Source organism: Scyliorhinus canicula, chromosome 5 (assembly GCF_902713615.1).
Source record: "Scyliorhinus canicula chromosome 5, sScyCan1.1, whole genome shotgun sequence".
Classification (NCBI taxonomy): domain Eukaryota; kingdom Metazoa; phylum Chordata; class Chondrichthyes; order Carcharhiniformes; family Scyliorhinidae; genus Scyliorhinus; species Scyliorhinus canicula.
In genome coordinates, this window is record NC_052150.1 from 179,010,208 (window position 1) to 179,033,148 (window position 22,941).

The 22,941-nt window shown below is 45.6% G+C and overlaps 1 protein-coding gene across 12 annotated transcripts in view; it reads left to right on the top strand.

Moving 5' to 3' along the window:
* The window catches only part of myo3a (myosin IIIA), a 556,810-nt gene that overhangs the window by 379,086 nt on the left and 154,783 nt on the right, over positions 1 to 22,941 (top strand). For 9 of the 12 annotated variants that reach the window (XR_005460772.1, XM_038798143.1, XM_038798142.1 and 6 more), the window contains 3 exons: positions 31 to 72; positions 14,515 to 14,616; positions 17,093 to 17,170. Coding sequence is in view for 11 of the 12 variants with exons in the window: in XM_038798143.1 (XP_038654071.1) it covers positions 31 to 72; positions 14,515 to 14,616; positions 17,093 to 17,170 (222 nt within the window). In the remaining variant the exon portion in view is untranslated. The remainder of the gene's footprint in view (positions 1 to 30; positions 73 to 14,514; positions 14,617 to 17,092; positions 17,171 to 22,941) is intronic. The other 3 variants (XM_038798148.1, XM_038798146.1, XM_038798149.1) reach the window with 3 other exon arrangements.

A 22,941-nucleotide genomic window follows, 5' to 3' on the forward strand; every position in this document is an offset into this window, starting at 1 on the left:
TTCATCATTTCCTGTTTTCTTTTCTTGTAGGTGGATGAATCTGTATTTCACAGCTATTATTGCCTTTGTGAGGTAAACTCCTCTTTCAATCCTTCTTCATCATTTACTTATTTCCGATTTCTAATTTTAAACGTATACATGTTAACATGGTTTGTGCACCTTTCCTTGGACATAAAAAGAGCTTGATGATGAAATAAAGCAGTTAGGAGCCAAATATTCCCATATTAATTAAGGGGACAATTCTAGAGATGGGGGGTGAGAGGAACAAAAGAGACAGGGCGTACATGCATAAATCTTCAAAGGAGGCAGGAAAAGCTGTTGAATAGCATACGGGCCATTGGCTTTATAAAAGGAGGCATGGGGTACAAAAGCAAGAAGTTATGCTAAACAATCATAAATCAGGTTAAATCCCAGCTGAAGTATTATGTATAATTTTGGACACCACACGTAGTAAGGCCTTAGAGAGCGTGCACAGGGGAATTTACCAGAATGGAACCAGGGACTAGTGAAACTGAGATTCCTCTCCTTAAAGTAGAAAAGGTTAAGGGGAAAATTTAGTGAGGTGTTCAATATCATGAAAGGCTTTGATGGAATAAGTATGGAGAAATGGTTTCGGCGGCAGAAGGGTAGGTATCCCGAGGGCACAGATTTAAGATAATTGGTGAAAAAGAACCAAGGTCAAACTGAGGAGAATTGTTATTCCTCTGAGATACAAACCTATCTGACATTGGGTTTGATCACTGACATTAGTCTGGAAAGTAGTGTTATATTTAGGAGAGCAGCAATAAAATAAACTCCAGATCAAATGGAAATCAAGCTATCTCTGAAAGAATCATAGAATCATCGAATTTACAATGCAGAAGGAGGCCATTCGGCCCATCGAGTCTGCCCGGCCCTTGGAAAGACCATAAGACATAGGAGTGGAAGTAAGGCCATTCGGCCCATCGAGTCCACTCCACAAAGAGCACCCTATCAAAGCCCATACCTCCACCCTACCCCAGTAAAGAGGCAATTTGGCGTGGCCAATCCACCTACCCTGCACATCTTTGGGTTGTGGGGGTGAGACTCACACAGATGCAGAGAGAATGTTCGAACTACATACAGACAGTGATTGGGGGCCGGGATCGACCCGGATCCTGGGTGCCATGAGGTAGCAATGCCAACCACTGCGCCACCGTGCCACCCAGCTAATGGAATTTAGAATTGTTATTTCTTAAATGTGCATCTTCCTCAGGGTTTGAAAATATTTCAAAAATCTTGATGGTTTGATAGGATGCAAACCATAAATCAGTAATTAGCACTACCGCTTCACAGCGCCAATGACCCTAGTTCAATTCCAGCCTTGGGTGACTGCGTGGAGTTTGCAAGTTCTCTCCGTGTCTGCGGGGGTTTTCTCCGGGTGCTCCGGTTTTCTCCCACAGTCCAAAGATGTGCAGCTTAAGTGGATTGGCCATGGTAAATTGTTCCTTAGTGTCCAAAAGGATAGGTGGGTTTACTGGGTTACTGGGATAGGATGGAGGTGTGGGCCTCAGTAGGGTGCTCTTTCAGAGGGTAGGTACAGACTTGATGGGCTGAATGGCCTCCTTCTGCACTGTAAAGATTCTGTGATTCTATGATCCATGTGAGGGAAGAAGTCAAGATTTAGGACTTGGAAGAGAAAGCCTTGGCTACATTCTAAATTCCACTGGAAGTAAGATACTCCTGCCCGAGCTATGGTTAGTCATGGAAATAATGGGTTAGCACAGGATGACACCATGAGGAAAATTTTGACTTTTGCTGCAAGTATAAATTGCTTGATATCAACTCAGTCGCTTGTTAAACTCCTCTCCTAATTTTAACTGGAATTGAAAGCAGCTAGATAAAGCCATAAAAATAGCTAATAATATTTGAGTCTTGTAAACAGGACATAATGTGGAAGATAAATGTGGGGCAGCACGGTAACATTGTGGATAGCACAATTGCTTCACAGCTCCAGGGTCCCAGGTTCGATTCCGGCTTGGGTCACTGTCTGTGCGGAGTCCGCACATCCTCCCCGTGTGTGCGTGGGTTTCTTCCAGGTGCTCCGGTTTCCTCCCACAGTCCAAAGATGTGCAGGTTAGATGGATTGGCCATGATAAATTGCCCTTAGTGTCCAAAATTTCCCTTAGTGTTGGGTGGGGTTAGTGGGTTATGGGGATAGGGTGGAGGTGTTGACCTTGGGTGGGGTGCTCTTTCCAAGAACCGGTGCAGACCTGATGGGCCGAATGGCCTCCTTCTGCACTGTAAATTCTATGATAAAATATAATGAGAATTTTTTGGAAGACATCAGTTAGACCACAGCTCAACTACTCTGCAGGGCCGGGGATATGTAACTGGAGCAGGGTATACCGAATTAAGTGATTAGCAGTCTAAAGTTGTTTTTTCTGTCTTGATGTTTTATTTCCTATTTCCGCATTTATAATGAACTGCTGCAATTACTCTCTCTCACCAGTAATAGTGCTATTGCACCTCTCAATGGGGCTGGGTTTCATCTACCACAAGTTTTCTTCAGCACTCTTAATAGTAAATGTTGACTTAGGATTTTACAATGGAAGCATGTGAGGTAAAACTTATGCTGGAATTGCCAAACAGGGCTATGAGAAATCATGGGCCCTGGTGCTTATACTGTTTCTGGGCCCTTCATTCCCCCCAACTCTCAGGCCCTTCCCCACCATCACTGATTCTGGGAAAATCTCTATCAAATGCAATAAAAATAATAATGGCATGAAAAACAAGGGAACTTATTTTGTGAAAACAAACCTTGCCCCAATACTTTATACTCAGACCAAGCCTTTCCTTCCTCCAATACTCAGGTATTTAATATGATCAGACAAACGCTGAAATACTGGGCGGGATTCTCTCAGCCTAGGCCGGGCCGGAGAATCGGCGGGCTGGGCATGAATCGCGCTACTCCGCCCCGGCAGAAGTGGAGAATCGGCGCCATTGACGCCGGCGCAGTCGGTGCAGCGCCGGTTGGGGCCGCTCTATGCAGCCGCCGCCCCCCCCCCGGCGATTCTCCGCCTGGGAAGGGCCAAGCGGCATAAAAACAATCCGAGTTCCGCTGGCGCCATCCACGTGTGCTCATTACCCGGCGGAACCTCAGCGTGCATCCATCCGGGGGCGGCCTGGTGAGGGGGTCCAACCCCTGGGGAGGCCTTCGCTATGGACTGGCCCACGATTGGGGCTTACCTATCGGCGGGCCGGCCTCTCAGGCTAGGGGCCTCTTTTGCTCTGCACCAGCCCCTGTAGCCCTACGCCATGTTGTGCCGGGGCTGGCGCGGAGAAGGGATTGCGTACACGCAATCGCGCCGGTCGCATTGCGCATGCGCAGGCCCGCGGCGCCCATCTGACACCGGTATCGGCAGCTGGAGCGGCGTGGGTCGCTCCAGTGCCGATTTGGCCCCCTGTAGGGGTCAGAATCGCTGCTCCTGAGGGCATGTTGATGCTGTTGTGAAACGCGACGGCGTTTACGACGGTGTCAACACTTAGATTCAGGATCAGAGAATCCTGCCTGCTGTCTTTCAATTATTTAAAATAAGGTGAGGTAAATAAACCTACAGGTTGCTGTTAAAGGGAGAAGCTCTCTGCATTTGATCCAGATGCATCCACCATATTAACTAACACCAGTTGATGGCACAGAGCCAGATTCAGATGCTCCTTTTCCCTTGCCCTCCAACGTCCCTGCATGCAGAGGCTGGGAAGTGGAGCACTTTAGGCTCGGATCAGTGACGAGCAGAAAGGTTTTCAGCAATGAAGGCTGGTGGTGCAGCTACCTCTGGGGGGAGGTGGAAGCTCACCTGCTCTTCACCTCCTATCACGACCTGACCCCAGCACATGCCAGGGATCGGGTCCAGGGTGCCTTCTCCATAAGAGCTGGGGGGCTCGAGGACCCCAGAGAAGGTACGTTGGGTGCAGTGTGGGTTGGTGGTGGGGGGGAGGGGGAGGGGGGGGGGGAGCAGGGTGTTCAGAGGCCATGGTGGAGTTGCTGAGGTGCGAGCGGGGATCGTCGAAAGGCTGAGAGATCTTTAAAAATGGCACCCTGATCCAGGGGTGCTCTTCCTCTACTGATGTAAATGCGGTAAATGGGGCTTTCCCCACCAAGGCCCAAAAAAAGTGTCGTTAAATAGCGAGACCTAAAAACACCCCGTTAAATGCGCCCAAACCAGGACTTTGATTTGTCCCGTTAAATCGGACCCAATGTATTTCTTATTATGTCCTGATTTACCGTAAGTACTAATTATAGGCTGTAACATTTTTTAATTGAGCTGGTAATAAATCATAGGAACAGGAAGAGGCCATTTAGACGCTTCATCCATTCTACCATTTGGTGAGATCATGGCACATCTATGACCTAACTCCATATGAGAGCCTTTTTCCCCACATCTCTTAATGTCTTCGATAAAAAAATCTATCAACCTCAATTTAAAATTTACTGTTGATCTAGCATTTTCACCATTTGCGGAAGAAAATTACAAATAACCACTGCCCTTCACTTGTAGCAGTAGTTTCTAATTTTCACCCTGAAAAGTCGACTTCAATTTTTAGACTATACACCCCAGTTCATGATTGGCTGACCAGTGGAAATAATTTCTCCCTAACTGTCCTGGCTGGTACCCGTAATCTCTTGATAGCTTTGTTCAAAAAACCCCTTAACCTTATAAATAAAACCTTAGTTTATGCAATCTCTTCTTGTAATTTAACTTTTTGTTTCAGGTTTCATTTTGATAAATCTGTGCTGCACTCCCTTCAAGTCCAGTATACTCTCCAAAGGTGTGATGCCCAGATGTGCCCTAACCAGGGCATTGTGTAACTGATACATGACTTTTACCCTCTTGTACTCTATTCCTCTAGCTGTAAAAACCAACATTGCATTAAACTTCATGGACTGCTGTACCTGTTCAAGACATTTTAATGATTTATGTAACGAAACTCCAAGTCTGTTTAGACCACTGCTGCTTTTAGCTTCACCCATTCAGAAGGTGCCCTGTTCTATTAACATAGAACATACAGTGCAGAAGGAGGCCATTTGGCCCATCGAGTCTGCACCGACCCACTTAAGCCCTCACTTCCACCCTATCCCCATAACCCAATAACCCCTCAAAACCTTTTTTGGTCACTAAGGGCAATTTATCATGGCCAATCCACCTAACCTGCACGTCTTTGGACTGTGGGGGGAAACCAGAGCACCCAGAGGAAACCCAAGCAGACACAGGGAGAAGGTGCAGACTCCGCACAGACAGTGACCCAGTGGGGAATCGAACCTTGGACCCTGGTGCTGTGAAGTCACAGTGCTATCCACTTGTGCTACTGTGCTGCCCTATTCTTTCCAGGTTCAAAGTGGATGACATCACATTTACCTCCGTTGAGATCTGTTTTGCCACAGTTTGGTCCATTTATTTAATCTGTCAATATTTCTTCATAATGTTATGCATCCATCTATATTACTTAAAGAGGGAGAGACACCGTGGTGGCACCATAAAATCCTGGCCTACTTCTCCTGCAGCTCAACCAATTTCCTCACCAGCCAATAATATGCCTTCAATTCCATGGGCTTCAACTTTGGCTGACAGACTCTGAGCAGATATTTCATCAAATGCCTTCTGGAAGCTCATAAAAATAGCATCTGTGGACATTCCCCTGTCTACTAGTTTTGTCATCTCTTCAGTCAAAATCTTCAGTACAGTTCAGCAGGCATGATTGCTGGTTGTCTTTCACGAGCTGAAGTTTTTCAAGGTGTTCAGTCCTCCTATCCTTAATTATGATGCGATCCCCGCTGAGACTGACAACTTTCAAAAAGATATTTGAATTCCCAGTTACCGACTGAAGTTCTAAGGCTTATACTGTAACTAACAAATTAAAAGCAAAATCAACTAAATTAAACATTACCTAGTAGGTAACGAATAATTACAGAAAAGATATCCCTTAAATAATGTTTTAACTCGACTGATAACCCCACACAGCATGCACAGACCATATACACTCTCCTCACATTTATAGTAAATAATCCACAGCCAATCCCAGATGCTTCCAGTGGTTTCATGTTTCCCCGTTTCATTGAGTTGTAACAGCGAGTGACTGTCAAAAGGCATTTCCCTCAGTTTTTGGAGAATTTTCAAACTATCTACCAGCAGTAACGCTTGCTCTTTCTGAGTCTACAGAGTGCAAAGTGTTAATTTCTTCAACCAGAGACCATCCTCCCTCTCACATTCTGCCTGACGCCTCACTTGCCGTCTTCTCTACTTGGCTGCCCATATCTACTGCAGCCTTGGGTCTCTTTAAGACTGCAGTGTCCTCTCACTTTCTGTCTAAAAACTCAGAGACTAAACGTTTGTCGACAGTTAGCCCCGCTACTCCAGCTGTGAACGTTTTGTACCCAGCTTCCAGTTAGTCGCAAACTGGTCTCCTGTGTCCCCATGGCAACCAAACCACCCAGGCTTGACCTCAGGCAGGATAAGCAGATCATGTGAACCTCCTCATTTCTCCATTTTACCTTAAAGGGACAGCAAAATCTTCTTATAAAACCCCACATTCACAAAAATTCTGGACTCTAGCAATTTCCTGACAGGAGATGTCAAGCTAACTGATCAATAGTTGCCTGGTTTAACTCCATCACCTTTCTTAAATAGTGGTGTTACATGCACAATTTTTCAATCTAGGGCTAGGGTTAGGAATCTAAAGGAACGGTTCCCAAACTGAGAGAAATTTGGAAGATTTGAGTTCAGACTTCTGCAATGTTTTCACCTACTTCCTTTGAAACAGTGGAGTGCTGGGTGTTGTCACACTTTTGTATCACTATTTTCTTCATTACTGTTATCCTGTTAATTTTGTTGAATTATGTTAGTTTTAGTCAGTCCTTCGGTATTTTCCTTGAGAATTCCAGCTTGCTGACCTCTTCCTTGACTGTAAATGCTCACACATTCATTATGTCTTTGTTATCCCTAGACTTGACTATTCCAACACACACCTGGCTCACCTCCCACATTCTATCCTCCATAAACTTGAGGTGATCCAAAGCTCTGTTGCCCTTTTCCTAACTCATACAACACCCCATTCGCCCATCACCTCTGTGCTCCTAGGTCCAGATTTTCCTCCCTGGGTCGGGTTTGCCTAATTGGGAAATTTCCCGGATTATCGAACCTGACCTTTAAAATTATCTGTCCACAGGTGGGATTATTGGTGGGGTTGGGGAATGGGAGGTGAGGGAGAGGAGGTGGGAGGTGTGGCGAACTGGCTGAAATAGGAGTCAGGGCAGTCAACCTCTGAATAAATCTGCTGGCTGCCAGGCAGGAAGACGAGCTGGGCACAAGACCCTGGCACTGTATTCAAATTTAAACAAATGAATATTTGTTTTCATTTAAACAAATCAAATTTGAATTAATTCTTTGAGGAGGTAACTAAGTGTGTAGATGAAGGTAGAGCAGTTGATGCCGTATACATGGATTTTAGTAAGGCGTTTGATAAGGTTCCCCATGGTCGGCTCATGAAGAAAGTAAGGAGGTGTGGGATAGAGGGAAATTTGGCCAATTGGATAAGTAACTGGCTATCACATAGAAGACAGAGGGTGGTGGTGGATGGAAAATTTTCAGGCTGGAGACAGTTACCTGAGGTGTATCACAGGGATCAGTGCTGGGTCCTCTGCTATTTGTGATTTTTATAAATGACTTGGAGGAGGGGGCTGAAGGGTGGGTCAGTAAATTTGCTGATGACACCAACATTGGTGGAGTAGTGGATGAGGTGGAGGGCTGTTGTAGGCTGCAAAGAGACATTGATAGGATGCACAGCTGGGCCGAAAAATGGCAGATGAAGTTTAACCTTGATAAGTGCGAAGTGATTTATTTTGGTAGGACAAATTTGAATACGGATTATAGGGTCAATGGCAGTGTTCTGAGGAATGTGGAGGAACAGAGAGATCTTGGGGTTCATTTCCACAGATCTCTGAAGGTTGCCACTCAAGTGGATGGAGCTGTGAAGAAGGCCTATAGTGTGTTAGCGTTTATTAACAGGGGGCTTGAGTTTAAGAGCTGTGGGGATATGCTGTACAGGACCCTGGTGAGACCACATTTGGACTATTGTGTGCAGTTCTGGTCACCTCATTATAGAAGGAATGTGGAAACATTGGAAAGGGTGCAAAGGAGATTTACCAGGATGATGCCTGGTTTGGAGGATAGGTCTTATGAGGAAAGATTGAGGGAGCTAGGGCTTTTCTCTTTGGAACGGAGGAGGATGAGAGGCGACTTGATAGAGGTTTATAAGATGATGAGGGGTATAGATAGAGTGGACGTTCAGAGACTATTTCCTCGGGTTGATGTAGCTGTTACAAGGGCACATAACTATAAGGTTCAGGGTGGGAGATATCGGAGGGATGTCCGAGGTAGGTTCTTTACTCAGAAAGTGGTTAGGGTGTGGAATGGACTGCCTGCTGTGATAGTGGAGTCGGACACTTTAGGAACTGTCAAGCGGTTATTGGATAGACACATGGAGCACACCAGAATGACAGGGAGTGGGATAGCATGATCTTGGTTTCGGGCAAAGCTCGGCACAACATTGAGGGCTGAAGGGCCTGTTCTGTGCTGTACTGTTCTATGTTCTATGAAACAAAGAACATCTCTCCAATCCTCACACCCAGCCTAAATACTCTCTGTGCTCCATCCATGTCAATCTATGCCAATGCATGACCCCACATCCCGTGCCCATAGTTACCCTCTACTTGAACCCCAAAGACATCTCACACCCCGATGCCACCTTAATGCCCCTCTACACACCCCCATTGCCCCTATGAATCGCACATGTGCAAACCCCAGCCCGACTCCAGTCCTGTCCTGCAAAGATGGGAAAAACGAGGGTCGGAAGCAGGACTTAGGATTTTCAACCATTCATGGGCTCTCTGTTGTGACAAAAATCCGGGATCTACATTCGCTCCTGGTAAGCAGTTCCTTGATTTCAAAATTCTCATTCCGGTTTTAAAATCCATCCATGGCCTTGCTGTCCCTCATCCCTTTAAACTCCATAAATATCAGAGATATCTGTACTTATGTAATTCTGTCCTCTTGAGCACCCCGTCTTAATGGCTCCAACATGGCTGACCATGCTTCAAATGCCCAGACTGCAAGTTCTGGCATTCCCTCCCTATGCATCTCCAAGTCTCTTACTTCCATTAAGGTGCTTTATCTCACGTTGATTTCCCCTGCACTGCACTCTCTAGGTCACATCAATCCAGTTCTGAACTGTACCTCTCTACAAGGTGTGATTGAAGCCTGGGGAAAAATATCTAAGAACTTTTCCCTCCCCTTTATGTATCACACTGTTCTTGATTCACTCTGCAGCTCAAGATACATACATAGAAGGTAGGAGCAGGAGGAGGCGTTTGGCCCTTCCAGCCTGCTCTGCAATTCATCACGATCATCGCTGATTATCCAACTCAATAGCCTAATCCTGCTTTCTCCCCATAGCTTTTGATCCTATTCTCCCCAAATGCTATATCCAGCCACCTCTTGAATATATTCAAAGTTTTAGAACCAACTACTTCCTGTGGTAATGAATTCCACAGGCTCCCCACTCTTTGTGTGAAGAAATGTCCCCTTATCTCTGTCTGAAATGATTTACCCTGAATCCTCAGGCTGTGAACCTGGTTCTGGACACACCCATCATTGGTAACATCTTCCCTGCATCTACCCTGTCTAGACCTGTTACAATTTTACAAGTCTCTATGAGATCCCCCTCATTCTTCTGAACTCCAGCGAGAACAATCCCAACCTAGACAATCTCTCCTCATATGACAGTCCCGCCATCCCTGGAATCAGTCTGGTAAACCTTCGCTGCACTCCCTCGAGAGCAAGAACATCCTTCCTCAGAGAAAGAGACCAAAACTGCACTCAATACTCCAAGTGTGACCTCACCAAGGCCCTGTACAATTGCAGCAACACATCCCTGCTTCTATACTCGAAACCTCTTGCAATAAAGGCCAACATACCATTAGCCTTCTTTACTGCCTGCTGCACCTGCATACTTACCTTCAGCGAATGGTGCACAAGGACACCCAGGTCCCACTGCACACTCCTCTCTCCCAATTTATAACCATTCAGGTCGTAATCTGCCTTCCTGTTTTTGCTTCCGAAATGAATAACCTGACACTTATCCAAATTATACTGCATCTGCCATTGGTTTGCCCACTCGCCCAACCTGTCCAGCTCTCGCTGTAGGATCCCTGCATCCTCGTCACAATTCACCCTCCCACCTAATTTGGTATCTTCTGCAACTTTGAGATGTTACATTTTGTTCCCTCATCTAAATCATTAATATATATTGTGAATTAGCTGGGGTCCCAGCACCGATCCCTGTGGTACCCACTGGTTACTGCCTGCCAATCTGAAAATCTAATCCCTACTCTTTGTTTCCTCCCTGCCAACCAGTTTTCTATCCACCTCAATACATTTCCCCCAATCCCATGCGCTTTAATTTTGTACAATAATCTCTTATGCGGGACATTGTCAAACGCCTTCTGAAAGTCCAAATATACCACATCGACTGGCTCCCCCTTGTCAACTGGACTGGTTACCTCTTCAAAAAATTCCGACAGATTTGTCAAGCATGATTTTCCCTTCATAAATCCATGCTGACTCTGACTGATGCTGCCACTGCTTTCTAAATGTTCCACTATAAAGTCCTTGATAATGGATTCAAGCATTTTCCCCACTACCGATGTTAGGCTTACTGGTCTATAATTCCCTGCCTTCTCTCTACCTCCCATTTTGAATATCAGAGTGACGTGAGCTACCCTCAAATCTGCAGGGACAGTTCCAGAGTCTATAGAATCCAGGAAGATGACCACCAATGCATCCACTATTTCCAGAGCCACCTCCTTAAGCATTCTGGGATGCAGATTCTCAGGCCCTGGGGATTATCCACCTTCAATCCCATCAGTTTTCCCAGCACCATTTCTCTACTAATGTTGATCTCCCTCAGTTCTTCTCTCTCACAAAACCTTTCATTCTCCAACATTTCTGGGATCTGATCTGTGTCTTCATTTGTGAAGACAGAATCAAAGTATGTATTCAATTGCTCAGCCATTTCTTTGTCCCTTATTAGGCATTCCCCTGCTTTTGTCTGTAGTGGCCCTACATTTCTCTTTACCAATCTCTTTCTCTTCACATATCTGCAGAAACTCTTAGTGTCAGTCTTTATGTTCCCTGCAAGCTTCTTTCGTACTGTACTTTCCCCTTCTTAATCAATCCCTTTGTCCTTCTTTGCATAATTCTAAACTGCTCCCAATCCTCAGACCTATTATTTTTCTTGGCCAATCTGTATGCTTCCTCCTTGTATTGGATACTATTTCTAATTTCCTTTGAAAGCCATGGATTGGCCCTCTAACCCCCTTTGCTTTTGTGCCAGACAGGAATGAACAGTTGCTGGAGTTCCTCCATGCATTCCTTGAATGTTTGCCATTGTCTATCCACTGTCATCCCTTTAAGTAACTCTCCTCACTCTCCTCACCTATCACATGCCTCATATCCTCATAGTTCCCTTCATTAAGATTCAGCACCCTAGTTTCCGAATCCACTAGTTCAATCTCCTTCTTGAAACAAAATTCCATCATGTTATGGTCGCTCATCCCCAAGGGGTCTTGTACAGCCAGATTGGCAATAATTCCCTTCTCATTACACAGTACCCAGTCTAAGATGGCCTGCTCTCTTGTTGGTTCCTCCACATATTGGTCAAGAAAACCATCCCGTATACACTCCAGGAATTCCTCGTCTACAGCATTGTGGTTACTTTGATTTGCCCAATCTAAGTGAAGATTAAAATCACCAATGATCACCAATATTCCTTTATTACATTCATCTCTAATTTCTTGTTTAACACCATTCCCAACCTCACCAGTGCAGTTTGGGGGTCTATATATGACACCCACTCATGTTTTTTGTCCCTTGGGTATTTCTGAACTCTACCCATACAGATTCCATATTGTCAGAGCTAATATCCTTTCTCACTATTGTGTTAATTTCTTCTTTAACCAGCAGCGCCACGCCACAACCTTTTCTTTTATACCTGTCCTTCCTAAATACTGAGAACCCTGGGACATTCAGTTCCCATCCCTGTTCACCCTGCAGCCATGTCTCCGGAATCCCAATTATATCATACCCATTTATATCTATCTGCGCGATTAGTTCATCCACTTTTTTGCAAATGCTCCACGTATTAAGGCACAGAGCCATTAAGTTGGTCTTTTTCACAATGCTTGTCTTGCTCCCAATATTTTTCTCTACTGCCCTGTTTGAATTTTGTCCTTGGTTTCTCCACCTATCACTTTTCTTATTCACTTTTCTACCTTTTGCTTTTGTCCTTGCTGCCTCTTTCTCTGATTCCTTGCATAGGGTTCCATCCCCCTGGCATATTAGTTTAAACCCTTCCCAACCACTCTAGCAAATAGGACATCAGTTCCAGTCCTGCCCAGGTGTAACCCGTCCAGTTTGTACAGGTCCCACCTCCCCTAGAACCGGTCCCAATGCCCCAGGAATCTGAAACCCTCCCCCTGACACCATCTCTTCAGCCACGTATTCATCCTGTATATACTGTAATTTCTACTCTGACTAGCACGTCACAATGGAGACATCTACTGCACGTGTTCATCCTGAACAGTCTCATTGCTTTCAAACACCAATATACAGCAGTCCAGGCTTGGCCGCATCTTGGTCTGCATTATTTATATCTGCATTTCATGTTTTGTCTTTTCTTTTTTTACAAAATAACGTACATTAAGTTCTAAGACACGGGACAAACAACACCAAAATTCTAATTTGCACCAAATTCTCAACTTTTGCATTCTCTTCTCCAATCATGCTGTACTACATTCGTTCTCTCCTGCAATCGCTTTGATCCACAGTCAATCTGTCCTGCAATCACTCTTTTCTGCAGTCTGTTGTCCAATAGCTCTTTTATGCACTCACTCTTCTTCAATCATTCTTTTCTGATCAGTCTGTTGAAAACTCTGTTCTCTGATCACTCTGTGCCAACCAATTCTGTGTCAGCCGATATCACCTACCTTTTTTGGACTCACACCCAGGTTACAATGTGAACTAAGCACCCATTAGCAGCTATCCCAGCAGCCAGTCGCAGCTGCCACAGGCAAGTGGTTTCGAAATGCTGACAAACTTGCAGCTTCTTTTACAGTTTTAAAGTTCCAAGTTAAATTTAAAAATTAAAGCTAAAACTAAACAGTTAAACTAACTTTCGAGTTAGACACTACCTGCATAACACTACTGACCAGAGACTTCCAGTGGAACGGAAGTCGAAACCTACGCATTGTGTTTATGGTGCATTGTGTTCTGTGATCACTCTGTGCCGACCACTCTCAAACCAAATTAAATCAAGCCACTGAAAAATGAAAGAAAAGAGAAGGCAAAGAAACTTACTCTGAGATGGAATGAATAAGCATCCTGAAGTCTGAACCATAGACTGATTTATAAACAAACTTTTCCTACACTTGTTGGAAATCTATATGGAAAAACTCCAGTGATACCATATTTCCTGGTGGAAGCTAATCATGGCAAGACCTCCATCCAATGAATCAAGCATATGAATTTGTGTCCAAACTTATCGCCTGGCCACAAAATTGTATCTTCATAAGTCAGTATCTGCCCATGATGTGGATGAAGCTTGAGGAATGAGGGAGTCCTGACACAACAGCCTCCTGTGGAGTTAGGAAGAAGGGCGTTATCAACTTTCAAATTAAAATAACTGCTGAATTTTGTAGTTCATCAAATATTAAGCCAAATACAGCGATACAAAAGCAACAGAGGTCCTGATGTGCTTGCAAGAATGTCCACCCTGCTTGCGATTGTGGGACATGCTCCCTTTAGCAAGTTGCCACAAGAATAAACAACGCCCCCAATACGGTGTGGATTCAAAGGAGAAAGAATTTGTCCAACTTGAAGGGAAGACTAAAGGTAAGACAGCCCAGGCACATAGATGGGCTGTGAGCACATATAATGAATGATTTCTCTCAACCTCTTGCACGTGTATGGTTTCTCTGTGCAAAGCATTTGGACAATCTAACAAATCTTTTAATGCATGATCATACAACTATAGGACACCAACTGTAAATTGTCACTCGTGCTGTTGTCACATTCATGTCTTAAAATTACACCAAAAAGCTTTGAAACACACTGGAATCAAGATGGTTACATGAGTGCCATAGTTCAACCTTTCTTTGGTTACAGGCCACAAAAGCTTACAACACTAGAGGATATATTGGCACAAGAGGAGAGTCCACTGGACCTCATTGGCTGCGGGTTCTTAGCGTGAATGGAGCAAGGTGAAACTGGAGCCTTTCCCATCTGAAGACTAATCCTGTGCGTCTTTTATTATGTTCTTTGCACCCTACTCACTTGCTCACTGTCAAGCACAATAGCATGCCATGCAGTACAAAACACCAGTTGAAGGGGCAGATTGCATGAAATAAGCTAACATTTCTTTCTCTTCCCCCTTCTATTTCTCTAGACATGTCACCAGGAAAAGCGACAGCTCCTAATGCCACTCAAGAAGTCAGCAACTCACAGCAACCTTCATCATTCATTCCACCAGTCACAAGCACCTGCGCAGGTACATCCACCCTTGGGGATTCAAACTGCAGGTTTAAGTAGGGCAAACTGTGAATAGAACTGAATGTCACTAAGGAGGAGCAAATTGACGTGGCAGTAAAAGAGCAGAGACCTGGTACTCGGAGACCCAGCTAGTGTCCTGCCTTAACAGGATACCAGAGGGCCTGGTTATAAAAGAAAGTTGCTATCTAAGTCAGGTGGTTTACTGGAATCATTTGCTCTGATCAACTTCAATACGGTGTGACTTCCAGACCTCACTTGCTCATTTCTCACTGGTAGATTCATGTGCCCCAGCATAATTTTTAAATTTATTTTTCAAAAGTCTCCACCAATACATCAAATTTGCATATGTTGAAGAAAAATACAATACAATTCAATATTCTTGTGTGATGCTTCTTCCATAATTATTTTATATACATCCACTTACATTTCTTTGGTGCTTGTTACACAGATTGTGATGTCCCAGCGATGTTACCTTCCTCAAGAGGACATCAAGCAGGAGAAATAAAGGGAAGAGGGTCAAGAGGGAGTAAAGGATGGTCAACAGAAAGGGCCTAAAAGAAGCATTTTAAAGCAGTGAGACGAGTGGCAAAGTGGAGTTCTGGGAGGGAGTTTCAGAAGGTGGGATAGTAAAGGTACAATGGATAAATGAACAGCTGTTCATAGGGTAATGTTGGAGGGATAAGGAACACTAAGTGTTGGAGGAGGAGGGTATGTACAGAGATATATTGGAAGAATTTGCAGAGGTGCAGAGGAGCAAGACTTTGGAGGAATTTGAAGATGAAGACAAGAATCTTCAAGTCAATTCTCTGGACATGAAAAGGAAGGAGAGGAGTAATGAACGTTAGGTGATCGGATTTATTGTGAGTACAGAACCTGTTTCATGGCACTTTGAATGGCTTCCACCTTATGGATCTTGGACGCAAGGATATTTGACCCATTGTTGTGTTTTGGGACTTTATATCTAGTTTTCAAGATTTGCTCAACCTACAATTGTTTTATTAAGCAGTTATTCCTATTCGTGGAAGGATATCTAAAGTCTTTGTTTTCTACATCATTTTGTTTAGTCGCCAGATAATTTCTTCTTGGCATGAAGGATATAAATTTGCATCCTTCATGGATAAGTTACAGTACTTTTTGCAGCTACATCTGTGGTGATGTCATGCTATTTAACCGTATTATCCAGTACACAGAATAACTTGCACAACTTCTCGGAAAAATATTGGTGAACCCCTGTTGAGACAATGGTATCACGGTTAAGGAGATTTCTTGCATTTTTTCTCTGCAAGATTCAGATCAATATGCAGGAGAATCATCATCCATGACTTAATTACATATATATTAATTCCTTGTAATCATCCACGTAGTCTGCTCTCTATCGCAAATACTTTAGTCAGAGCAGATTGAGAAACTACAAGAAATTCATGCCACAAGTGTAAGATTTGAACATTAAAAACTATCAGCATAATTATAGAGTAGATTCCTTCTTTTTAACCAAAGTAAACACAGACATATATATGTGCTCCATATGGAACTAACTACCTTGGAAAGTTATGAATGGCATGGAACTCTTGAGCAGCTCATGCTGTTCTGCTTTTTGGGACCCATCAGCTATTTCTAATATGATGGTATAAACTAGTAGAACCACAGAATCCAAAAAGCCACTAAGATAGAAGTTCACAATGGTGGCAAGCTACAAAGCTACAAGTAAAAGAATAAAAGACATAGGCCAGATCTGAATATTACTTTGTCTCTGTCTGATGAAGCAAAACTGTTTCAGATACTGCAGGTCTAAAAAGCCAAATAACAGGTGGATAGGGGCGTAGGCATATTATTGATGGACTAGATCTGGGTGATTGCACGAGAGATGTGAGTTCAAATCCCACCTTAGCTGCTGGAGGAATTTAAGTTCAATTAATAAAATGGCAGTATCACTAATAATGATCACAAAACTACTAAGTTGTTGCAAAAATAATCATTAATGTCCTTCAGGGAGGAGATCCAATATCCTAACCTGGACTCCATATGATTCCAGACCCACCAGTCTGTTTGACTCTCACCAGCCCAGTGAAATGGTCCAGCCAAACATCTCAACTTGTAGATGACTTTCTGCCACTTGCTCAATGGCAATAGAAGCTGATCTTGCCAACGTTGCTCACACCCCAGGAACAAATTTAAAATATGTTTGTTATTAATGTAATACTTTACCAGTTAGTGTTTGAAGTTGTGTATAAACCATGAGAAGAATGTTCTATCACCAAAATTTGCTTCTTTAGGTGTTACAGTTCACTCAAGGAGTCTTAGTTGCTGTGGCAACATGCAATTCTACATGCCTGTTGTTTTGTTCCACGAGTCATGCCCAAAAAATGTTTTAAAGATAAACTGTTAACTATAATGGAAATGAGTTACCAAAACCTTAATTCCTAAAAGATAACCATGAAACTAGTAAAGTACATCCTGTATTTTCCTTTTAATAGGTTGACAATGGAGATCCTGCACTTCAACCCAGAGAAACCACTAACATGAAGACACAGACCGTTGCCTCTTACTTCAGGGTATGGCACTACTTCACTACTCTTGACACTTTTGTAGGACCAAGCTCACCGTACACACTCTTCTTTGACTGGCTTTTTACCAGTGGTAAACTTGACCTGGGCATTCTCCAGTTTACTGCCGCTTCTCCAATTACACGGGATTATTAGCATCTTCTCCTGAAAAGATAGTCAGAGATACTACACATAGGGAAAGGTGGATACAAATGGTATAGCTTATCAATCCATGGAAAAACGCATGACTAAACCATTTCACAACATTACCAATACCACATTATCTTAAATGGTGTTCTTCTCTCTTCATTTTCCACCATATTTATTTTCATTCAGTGAGATTACTCGCCTGCCTCTTTCAATTATTCTGCTAAGCAGAATTCTATTATGCATTAAATCAGGATAGTTTTTCTTTTTCATTTCCATTGTGTTACAATAATTCCTAAACTCTGTTTCCTTTCATCCCCTGGTGAGAATGAATGTCTGTTGCAGAAATTCTGATGTAGGACGGATAAGTGCTCTTGAGCTATTTATTCACCCCAGTCCATATTGGTTTTCCTTGTTCTCTTCCTTTTGCATCCTCCCTATGCTGAGAGACAGACATTCTCAAAACTCCTCTCAAACCATTATGTGGTTCAAGGGAGTAGCAGGGGCTGGTTCTCTTTTATGTTTTTTCCCTGCCTCTCTCTTAAGAGAAAACCTTGAGGTGACCTGAGTATTAGGACAGCTGTGTGGAAATTTGCCTCGTGCCTGCTTACATCAGAAAACTGGGGGTGTTTTGGTGTCATTTTTTAAACATTGAAATCAATGGGCGTGAAATAGTGATCAAAGCACCATGATGCATGAATGGATGCCATTGACAGCTGTGAATTCCCATAAATATTTACATATATCGGGTTCTCATCAAAACCTGGTGTCTGTCCTACTAGAGATCAAAAAATTAGTTCCATAATTCTGTACTGTCTGATGGTTCCAGATAAACACTTGCCACATGGAAATAATAACCGCACTCAGCTATATTTCAGGTTATACAGAAATATCGGGGTTGATTTTGACCCCACGCTAGCTATCAGTGAGAACGGCGATGCAGGCACAAAATCCAGAGAGGGGCAGCACATGGCGCAGTGGTTAGCACTGCTGCTCATGGTGCCGAGGTTCCGGGTTCAATCTTGGCCCCGGGTCACTGCCTGTGTGGAATTTGCACATTCTCCCCGTGTTTGCAAGGGTCTCTCCCCACAACCCAAAAAGATGTGCAGGGTAGGTGGATTGGCCATATCTTCTTATTAAAACAGTAAAAAATATATACAAGGCCAAACGGTACAAACACTAATTTTGTGTTGGAGGAAAAGGGTCCCCTCCCCTCAGTATTTCCCCTTAGTTGGGAATTGGCTTTTCTATTCAAGGCAATTGAGGAACAGCAGAGACATCGATGTTCCACTGCACACAACCAAGACCAGTGCCCTGTAGAGGAGGGGAGGGGAGGCCCATTGCTCTTCCAGGAGCAACACCACAGATTGTGGAGCCTCGAAAGAGACATTACCAGCAAAAGGTATTCCAACGTTGTACATGCTACCTGCAGATTTCAGAGCATCAGTGCCGGAGAAGATTGGGTCTGTCCCGGGGAATGGTGGACCACCTTTGTCATGTCCTGCAACAGGTGGCACCACATGGAAAGGGAGGACACCCACTGCCCATGGCCCTTAAAGTTTCCGCTGCTCCAAAATTCAATATAAATGGCCCATCTAAGAGCAGCATGGGTGACCTGTCTGGCATTTCCTAGTCAGCCACACAATGTACAAGGGAGGTAACAGATACCCCTTTTGCAAAGGCACGCATGTATATATATCTGGTTACATACAGATGAGCCAGGACGCGAAGGCCATGAGCTATGGTCACTTAGCAGGCATTCCCGGTGCAGGGTGCGATCGACTACACCCACGTGGCTCTGCAGTCTCCGTGGCATCATGCTGAGTGATTCATAAACTAGAAGGGATACCACTCCCTCAATGTCCAACTCGTCAGCGACCACACAATGCGCTTAATACAGGCACGTGCCCGATTCCCGGGAAGCATCCATGGCAACTTTATCTTGGGCCGCTCTCTGATCCCAAATGTTTTTAAGGGAGAGCAGTGATTGGAGGGATGGTTTCCCAGGGACAGGGGGTACCCACTCAGGAGGTTGCAGTAGGGAAGATACAAAGGCCTGTGGAGACTTGCTATAACGAGGCTCATGATTCAACGCATGCACTAGTCGAGCTTGCGAGTGGACTGCCAGCTCCGATGTGGTTCCGATGCCTGGACTGGTCAGATGGTGCCCTCAAATACAGCCTCACAGAGGGTGTCCCTCAAAATTGTGGTCTGCTACGCTCTCCACAACTTGGCGCTGCAGGGGGGAAATCAGCTGGTCCCGGAGGAGATGGGGGAGTGACACATCTCCTCAGATGAGGAGGAGGTCAAGGATGGCTGCAAATGGCAAAACTCAGAGGAGGAGGATGAGGAAGCTTGGGAGATGGCCAGGGCCCATATGGGCCGAAGAGTTAGAGACATCCTCTTGGCCTTTCGGTTCAGGGACAGTTAGAACTCACCCACCATGGGGTCTCACATCAAACTGTTGTGGCACCCATGCTAAGTTCTCCTGATGGTGCCCTAGTACAAGGGAGTGGCACTAAAGCCTTCGAACATGCTCTGCAGGAGAATGGTGATGCCCTATATTGGAGACAGAGCAATTCTCCTCTCATCCTCAGCGATATGTCCGGCTCCTGCCTGACAGAGCTGAACGCTTCCTGCCAATGAATGGGCTGATCAAGTGGTTCAAAGATGCTGGATGATTTATCTCTGTTACTGCAACATCTTCCAAGGTCAGGGGTCCTGGTGTTTTTCTCCAACTTACATCCGAGGTTGGCAGCCTCTCAAGACTTTATCAGCCCATGGCCACCTCATCACTGGAGAAGTGTAGCAGCCCCAAAAGACCTGAGCATTGATGCTGGGATGGGCTGTCACCTTGCATGGATGGAAGCTTGGGGGAGTGAGTCCCTGTGTGGGGGGGCCAGTGGGGCGAATGGTTTTGCATCAGCATGTGTGGGAGGTGGGCGAGATATAGCGCTGCAATTCTCACATTCCACAGGGATGAAACGCCAAATTTGCGCAGGGTTTGTGGAGCATTCCGCGTGACCTCACTATCATTTTGAGCAGGTAGCCTGATAGGGAGGGGGACTCCCTTGGGAGTCTTCCTTAGGGCGGCAGGTGGCACAGTGGTTAGCACTGCTGACTCATAGCTCCAGACTTCAATTCCGGTCTTGGGAGACTGTCTGTGTGGAGTTTGCACTTTATCCCCGTGCCTGCGTGGGTTTCCTCCGAGTGCTCCGGTTTCCTCCCACAGTCCAAAGATGTGCAGGTTAGGTGGATTGGCCATAATAAATTGCCCCTTAGTGTCCAAAAGGTTAGGTCGGGTTATGGGGATAGGGTGGCGGCGTGGGCTTAGCGTGCTCTTTCCAAGGGCTGGTGCAGACTTGATGGGCTGAATGGCCTCCTTCTGCACTGTAAATTCGATACTTCTATGATCCCTTGCAATCCTCGGGATGCATAAATTTGCATGGCAAAGGATCGGGAACTGCTTCCTGACTTCAGTTGCAATTCAGCTTCGGCAGGAGAAGATAGTCGCCCAAACAGAAAATCTCACCCTGGAGGAGGCAGACGTACTCTGGACTGCTGCCCCGTCCTCTTCTGCAAGTGAGCTGGCATTGACGAAGGCTGCCACCGCCTCCCAGGCGGGGGTGGTGACCTTGCTGAAAGGATGTATGTGTGACCGTGGATACAGGACATCCCACCTCTGCTGCACACCATCCAAGATTTTGGTCAGGGCTCCCTTTGTGAATTGTGTTGCTGGTTTCCTAGCAGCCATTCCCCTCAAATGGAGCAGGAACAAGTGCTGGGGAGGGGTTTATATGAAGCTCCTTGCTGATTGCAGAGGTTAAGTTACCCAGGAGTGTGCAAATCAGCCGGAGACTGCCACGGGTTCTGCGTGATTCACGTGGTAAAAATTATCTGTGGGGTTCTCCTCGGCAGGATCCTCGGCTTCGCTGGCAGCACACGCACGCTCGTGGGTTTACCGATGGCAACAATGGGAAACCCCATTGGCCGGCTGCTGAAACGGTGGATCCCACTGCGTGCGGAGGCACGCCACACCTGAAAGCACAGCTGGCGGAGCAGAGAATCACGCCCAATGTTTTTAAAGAGGCTTAAATACCCATGCGATTTCCGGCCGCCAGCAGGATGCGCGGCAATTTTCTCACAGGAACCAACATTCCCAAATTCTGGTAAGATTTCGCCCACTGCTTTCACTCAGAAATATTAAATGGTGGAAATGCATTTCTCCACTTACACAACTACTTTGAGGATGGAAGCTAGCAAAGAGATTTTGGCAGTACAATCTTTCTCATCTTCTGTCTCAAAGATCTTACATCTAAAATATCTATTTCATTGCTGTAACTATTATTTTACACCCAGATGAAAAAAATTGATAGTTAAAGTGAAGTACAAATAGGGCTCAGCTCAACACTCCAGAATATATATATATACTTTTTTCTCTGTCTGGGGTTGTAAACCCAAGGTTCCTTTTGTAAAAACCTGCATCGTTCTGTTTGTCTGAGTTTCAGTTCATCGCCAATTATTCCTTTCAGAGTCACTAACTCTGTGCCTAATTGATGTTAATTGGTATAATCAGGCAGATGTACTGAGAGCTCCCAAACTACCCCACACGCCAGAGCATCTGGTGTTAGAGGGCTCACGATACTGTTCGCCAGACTGTTTGATTCCAACCAGAAACCCATACTCCTTTTCACTCAATGCGGTTGTTCAAAGGTCGGAAAACAACTTTAAAAGCCCAAATATATCAATGGTGAGAGCAGAGTCACAAAATTCAGCGTAGGTCTCAGAGGCCTTCAAACTACCCATATCTGCAACAACAACCTGTATTTATATAACACCTTTAAAGGTGAAGAAAGGAACACCGCCCCCCCCCCCCCTCCCATCCATCCCAAATGGAAATGGAATGAGGAATGGCTGCTCAGACATGGATGAGGAAGTGGAGAGTGAAAGACATGGGGTGGGATTCTCCGACCCCCCGCCGAATCTCTGGTGCCGGAGACTTCGGGAGACGGCGGGGGCGGAAATCGCGCCGCGCCTGACGGATGGCCCCACCCCCCGGCGATTCTCCGGCCCGCGATGGGCCGAAGTCCCGCCGCTGTCCCGCCGGCGTGAATCAAACCACCTACCTTACCGGCAGGACCAGGCGGCACAGGTGGGCTCCGGGGTCCTGGGGGGGGGGGGCGCGGGGCGATCTAGCCCCGGGGGTTGCCCTCACGGTGGCCTGGCCCGCGATCGGGGCCCACCGATTGGCGGGCGGTACTGTGCCGTGGACACACTCTGTTCCTTCCGCGTTGGCCATAGCCTTCACGATGGCGGACGCGGACGTGACCCCCCTCCCCTGCACATGCGCAGGGATGACGTCAGCAGCCGCTGATGCTCCGGCACATGCACGGACGTCCGCCGGCTGGAAAGTCCCTTCGGCCCCGGCTGGCGTGGCGCCAAAGGCCATTCCTTCCGGCCGGCGGGGCGCCAACCACTCCAGCGCGGGTCTAGCCCCTCAAGGTTAGGGCTTGGCCCCTAAAGGTGCGGAGACTTCCTTTGGGGCGGCCGATGCCGGAGTGGTTCACGCCACTCCGTCCCACCGGGACCCCCCGACCCGTCGGGTGGGGGAGAATCCTGCCCATGGTTTTTTA